Below are 6,127 nucleotides of genomic sequence, written 5' to 3'. Positions count from 1 at the left end.
TCAATACAATTAGTCCCGAACGAATGTATACAGTTATCAATATCGTTACCGTTATTATTATTGGTTCAGTTTGATTGGACCGCATGCACGGCAGACAATTACCATTCTAAATCGACATCAGCCCTCGTCTCTTCGTCCCTTATTCAATATACGTTTCGAAAATCGTCAGAGAAGTCTCGCGTGTCGATGGTCGATAGATTAGAAAAAAAGCTCACCAGGAGAGGCACTGGATACGCGTAAAAAAGTCTCCCTTCGACATCTAGCTTCTATCAAAATCGGCTGGTAGAAAATATCGCATCTTCCTTGTTTCTTCCTGTATAATACTCTCAAACTTCGTAAAAAGCTTGCGACTCGACGAGACTCCTTTCTTGTTTTTATTCATATTCTTTTTTTTGTCTTTTTCTTTATTTTTCCATTTTTTGTTTCAAAACGAGATCTAGAACGATTCGACGAGCACGCAGAATCTGTGTTCCCGTCTATAGATCGGAGAAAGGTAACGCTTTCGCGCGAAGACGCGCAAGACTCGATAGAAACCGCCCCAATGATGGCTCGATATAAAAAGTTGCGCGGCTTGCGCCGGCCAACGAGGGGCCCTCGGTCGTTGCTGAAAGTTCCATGGGCGATCGCAAGAATGTGAATGGCGAAATGCCTCGTTCACGAGTTCTTCTTAATCGATATGGTTGTATAAAACGATATAGTAGAGCGTGTTTACGTTGCTTCGATAGTTGGCCGATTGATCGGAAAGATTCAAACGGTAGTAGATGAGACGACGCGGTGTAAAGATTCAACTTCCTTTGAGATCTGTCATTTTTGAGATCTTGCCCATTCTATGTCTTCGATTTCGATCATTTCAAAGTTTCGGATGGTAGTTTGTCAAGTTAATGCACCAAGCGAGTGGTGACGTTGGATGTATTTAAGTGATACAAGTAAAGAAAAGTGTTCTGTGTGGTTCGTACGTAATTATTCGTACAAAGAGACACGTTAGTGTCTCCCATTTAACGCGTCTCGTTCCATTTTCGTGGATAATTCCGTGAGAAGTTGAAGCAACGAAACGGGAATGGAAAGAAGAGATGAAAATGGCATGTTACGAGATCTCGAGTTGTAGTATGAAACGTTAGAGCTAGGCGTAATGATCGCGTTGGTCGAAGAAATTGTACGTATCCGTATGTGTGTGTGCGTGTTTCTTTGTGTTATCTTGTGTGTAGCCTCGACGGCGAAGAACAAGTAGCGTCGTGTGTAGCGTTTACGGTCGAGGTCCATCGAATAGATTATGCATTTATCGTGTACACGTCGCAGAGGATATTTCAATATCGTATGATATCATCTAAACATACAGCATCAAAAAGTCGATATATTGATATAAACGCTCATACGTGTTTCATTCCTATACATACACACCTATGTACGAGGCATTTAAAAGAAAAAACGCAGTGCGTGTCGTCTCGTGCCTTCCGTGAGAGAAATGTCTCTTTCCTTCCCTCCAGTTTTCCATTCCGTGTGTGTGAGAAGCACCCTTCGTCTTTTGAACAAAAATTTCTGTCCGATACTCTCGTCGTTTTGTTCACGTCACGATAAAATCGTTCGTTTCGAATAACGCAAAAAGAAAATATCCTTCCACTCTTGCTTAACGCGTATTCAGCAGACATCAGAGATACTTAGCTAAGCCTAGTTAACTCTGGATTATTTGCTTGCACACAGAAATGCAACCGCGATTCGTGTGTGCTTTTTATTTTTCTTTTTTATTTCTTTTTTTTTTTAAATTCGTTCGCCTCTAACCAAGAGGACCGCGTTCAACGGCTCTCCAACTCTCGACCCTGTTTAGATCGAAGCCGCTCGTGACTCGCCGGCCATCTTGGTCCCCGTGACGAGGCAACGGAAAATAGCAGCTTAAGACTTATTATATCACATCCTCAATATGTGCGGCAGTATTTTGTTTCTCTTACGCCCTAAACTTGACCAGCCGTCGAGAACTAGGCGCTGAGACGCGATGTTTTACATCGAACTCGTCAGTAGTCAACCTGCAGCCCCGATGTATCAAACTTGTCGCTAAAAAAAATTCTCCTATTCGAACGAGACGAGGTCGAGGCGCTGGCCCGACGCTCGTCCGTCGTGATCAGTTTCGATTGGCAGTATCGACCGGTCCCTCGTCCTCGGGATCGTGCATCGATTATCCTGGAACGGGTCGTGGCTGTTCAACTTCCGAGAGAGACACGAACGATTTCCAGGCAAGCCGGTTCCATGCAGCGTACGCGGATAACGCAAAGCCGAAGTTCTCCCAAATATAGTCGTCGACCTTCCTTCTTTTTCCCTTCGCCCCTCGCTCGAACGAAGATACACGACAGACGCAGAGGACGATTCCGCGCAGTGGACTCGATATTAGGACCTCGAAACGGTGATCGAATCACATAGAACAAAGCGAATTACACTCGCTGCCTCGTTAGTCCTTCCACCAGCTGCACAAACAGCAAAACCATCGCCTTTCGGGATGGGGCTGGAGCATCTGCTATTGTCAGTGCATCGCCCTGGTGGTGGTCAGATGGGTTGTTTCCGCCCTTTTCGGCGGTGGCGGCGGTGGCCTTCTTTTACTGGCGATCGCGTTCACGATGTTGATGCTTCGATTCTCGTCGGCGAATCTGACGGTCGACTGTCGAGCCGGACTCGAAGCGTATTCCACGGGAGCGTGTGGATCCGTCGTGTACACATTCTCGTACAGATTATCCGCCCCATAGTGCTCCTGTACCCAGTTCGACACGTTCGTTTCCCAGTAGTCGGCTACGGCGGGAGGTGGATCGCGAAAACCGAGGACCTCGTGCGGAGTTGTAGTCGAGTCCAGCTTGCACTTCTGCGCCACCTGCCACTTTTTCCTCATCACTCTCTGAAGATCCTTCAAGAATTCACCAGGAGGCGCCTGGTCGGACGCGGCGAGCTTCTTGGGAGACGTGAGCCTCGTGCTGTCCGATCTTCTTGGTGGCATAGGTTTCCTCTGTGGCAACGCTGGACTACCTGGCTCTTGTTGAGGCGGAAGATTGAACGTGATCTTCTTGCCAGTGCCAGTCTTCGACTTGGGCGATGTTGGTGGCTCCTGTATGGTTACTCTGCGCTGCGGCTGAGGGCTCGAGGCAGCTTTCAGCTCTGCTAGATAAGGTGGGACCGCATAGTGGCCTGTACCTTGCTTCATGGCACTTCGTCGCACGGTGTCCATGTTAGGATTTGGCCTGATAGGCTGGACCGTGTTGTGTTGATGGCTCCCATAGATCGATTCCGCCTTCGAGTTCTGTCTGGTTAAACTGGAACTGTTGGCATGCTGCTGTTGCTGCTGTTGTTGTTGTTGTTGCTGTTGCTGCTGTTGCGAGCCGTAAGCAGGCGGAGGAACGAACGGAGGCGGCGAGGCGAAGTTCGGAGAACTCGGAGCGTACGTTGGGGTGCTCGCGCTCGATCCTGGGTAGGAACTGTGCGGAGAGGACACCGAACTAGCTGTGTTGCCCGCGTGGACAGCATTCTGCGCGTTCAAATTGTAATTCTGGCTATTCTGCATCGTCGAGTTGCTGGCGTTTGGATACATCTGCTGATTGTTGGCGGATCTCGACGGTGTGTGCGTTGGAGTGCTCTCGGGAGTTATAGAATTTGTAGGAGTGGACTGTTTCGGCCTGGCGCGTCGAATAGTTCCCGTCTCACCGACCAGAGGACTCGGGGGTGGCGGAAGGGATGCCAGGCTCAACGAGGAACCGGTGAGTTCCGGAGTGTTGCAGACTGGCAGTTCACCAGGTGCTGGAGGCGGCGGCAGAGAATCTAAGGAAAGATTTGATCGGAACATCTCTGGCGGGGGTGGAGGGAGCGGTTCGTTGTCCGATTCTGCTTCCTCGGCAACCCTTGATGGCGATGGCGGTGGTGGTAGCGAAGTGATCGAATCCATCTATGAAAAGTCATAAATATGTATTGTTCCAATTGTCTGACTTGAAAATAACTTATTTTTTTAACCCTAAAATAGAACCAATGCGAATTAAAAGGAATACTCACCATACACGATGGTATCGGACTCGTTGGTGTCTTGGATTCTTGACTCTCGGTTCTATTGTATCCCATTGGACTCGCCCTTTCTCGAACCGGTGTACCAGGTGGTACAGGGCTAACTGGTGTTGCATTACCAGATCGATGATGTCTTTTCAACGTTCCAGATCCATCCGAATCGGTACCGCTCCTTCTTCGACTGTGCCTTCTGGTCAATGTACCAGAACCTGAGCTCGTCGGACTCGGGCAAGAATCTGGCTCGTCGCGAACCGTCTCACCTACTTCCTTCAACTGTCTCGTGATAGATGTTAAGGGCAACTTGGGGTTCATCGAGGGCTTCCTTTTTATTGTACCTGTTGGAAACTCGCCGCACTCGAAAGCTACCTGTAATACGATACAGAGCGAAACAGTTATACGATGATCCAGTAGATTATAGATACGCGTGAGTCCATATAAATCCAGGGTATTCGGTACCCAAGTGTAACCATTAATCTCGTCTAATTACCTCGCAACTGCTAGGTGCTCCGTCCGACAGACATCCACTGGAACTCGAGCTGCTGGCTCTACTCAGCCTGCCGTCATTATTATAACTCTGTCGCTGTTCGGAACTGTAACTTTGCCTCTGACCGTCGTACTGTCTAGTGTTAGCCACTTCCGTGTTATGCCTCGAGTTCTCCGTGAACTGACGCGCGTTATCGTTGGTCGTGTTGTACTGGGTCTGATTCTGGGCTGGTACAGCGATCGAGCTAACGGAACAGGATCGCGCGTGGGCCAGCATATCGAGGTCCTCCTGGGCAAGCTCGTCGACCAGGGTCCTGTAGTTCTCCATCAACTGTCTTCCATACTTGGCCACCCTGATGCCGACTATCCACCGTTCCAACGACGAGTTATCCTCCGCGCAGAGGAATTTTATGTACTTCGTCGATTTCGGCTGCTGCAGTCTCGGGTGCTTCACGGCGAAACAGAAATCCGTCGGGGCTTTGTATTTCTTTTTCCATCCAATGCCGTAGTAGATTTGGTTCACGTCGAACGTGGCCAGACAGACCAGGTCGCGCGCGGTACGAGCCTTTTCTTTCGGCCAATAGTAGAGGCCTGATGCACGGAGAATGAAGTGGTACCTCTTCCAACCCTTCTTGCTGTCAGATTTCAGATACAATGGTCCCTCGACCTAAATAAATAATCAAATTTAGAATAAGTAAATTAATAAATCTAGGATTAATATTGTTAATATTTTCATTTGTAATTTGTGTATTCGTGATATTTATTTATATCCGTTACTTTTAAATCGTGTTATCATTTCCAAATTAGAGTTAGAAATTCATTTTAATAAACAGTTTTTTTTTAAGCAAGAGCATGTTACTCCAAGATTGCTCGTGTAAAAACATTATCTCTTCCTCTTTGGAAGTACAATGATAAGCCACGAGATAACATAATCTACGATCTAATAAATCAAAAGCATTAACATCAAAAATTGATTACCTCTGGTACTCCGACGTTGCTGCTCGAAAAGAACTCCTCGAGGAGAATATTACGCGAATGATCGTCGTATTCGCTGGCACTTCTGTCGGATGGACCTAATAGGAACCTCTCTGGAGTAAGAAACAGTTGAGTCTTCTCTGGCCTCTCGACGAAAAGCAGCTTATTTTTCGAGTCCCTTGTCCACAGCAACAGATTCTCAACCAGTAGCTCGTGATCTTCGTATACCCTCTCTGAAAATCGACGTCACGACCAGGATGAAGCATCTGCTATTTTTCATTAGATCATTTTAACCAAATTGTACGAGGAATAAGATGTTTACCCATGAAAAGATCGGGCAAATGCTCGACTACTGCCCACTTTGGATCCATTGGCACGTGATTTTTGTCAGCGAGAAGCCTGCACACGTGCGCAACGCTCATCCCTTCGTCCACCAGCAAGCTTTTCCCACTCCCGTCCAAAGTGAACGCTTTGATGAAGAGCTTCTGAACGCTGGCCTCGCGCATCTTCTCCAACGCCAAGCGGATTTTCTCTGCCTTGACTCTGCTCGCAGCGTCTGTCAAAGAGAAAATCGAACGAGTTGATGTAAAATTCGTAGTTTCGACTTCGACGCATCCTGTTCGATTCTCGAATGTTCTGAGAC

The 6,127-nt window shown here is 47.6% G+C and overlaps 1 protein-coding gene across 4 annotated transcripts in view; it reads right to left on the bottom strand.

Moving 5' to 3' along the window:
- Window positions 1-1,331: 1,331 nt before the first annotated feature.
- Window positions 1,332-6,127, bottom strand: part of LOC143425437 (uncharacterized) — a 137,909-nt gene continuing 133,113 nt past the window's right edge. For all 4 annotated transcript variants that reach the window (XM_076898209.1, XM_076898206.1, XM_076898207.1 and 1 more), the window contains 5 exons: window positions 5,807-6,040; window positions 5,488-5,717; window positions 4,514-5,176; window positions 4,018-4,392; window positions 1,332-3,913 (listed from right to left, as the gene is read on the bottom strand). In XM_076898209.1, coding sequence (XP_076754324.1) covers window positions 2,510-3,913; window positions 4,018-4,392; window positions 4,514-5,176; window positions 5,488-5,717; window positions 5,807-6,040 — 2,906 coding nt within the window. In that variant the 3' untranslated portion in view covers window positions 1,332-2,509. The remainder of the gene's footprint in view (window positions 3,914-4,017; window positions 4,393-4,513; window positions 5,177-5,487; window positions 5,718-5,806; window positions 6,041-6,127) is intronic.

The sequence above is a fragment of the Xylocopa sonorina genome, chromosome 7, assembly GCF_050948175.1.
Source record: "Xylocopa sonorina isolate GNS202 chromosome 7, iyXylSono1_principal, whole genome shotgun sequence".
Lineage (NCBI taxonomy): Eukaryota > Metazoa > Arthropoda > Insecta > Hymenoptera > Apidae > Xylocopa > Xylocopa sonorina.
Note: the sequence above shows the minus strand (reverse complement) of the source record. Positions and strands in the feature narration are given on the sequence as shown.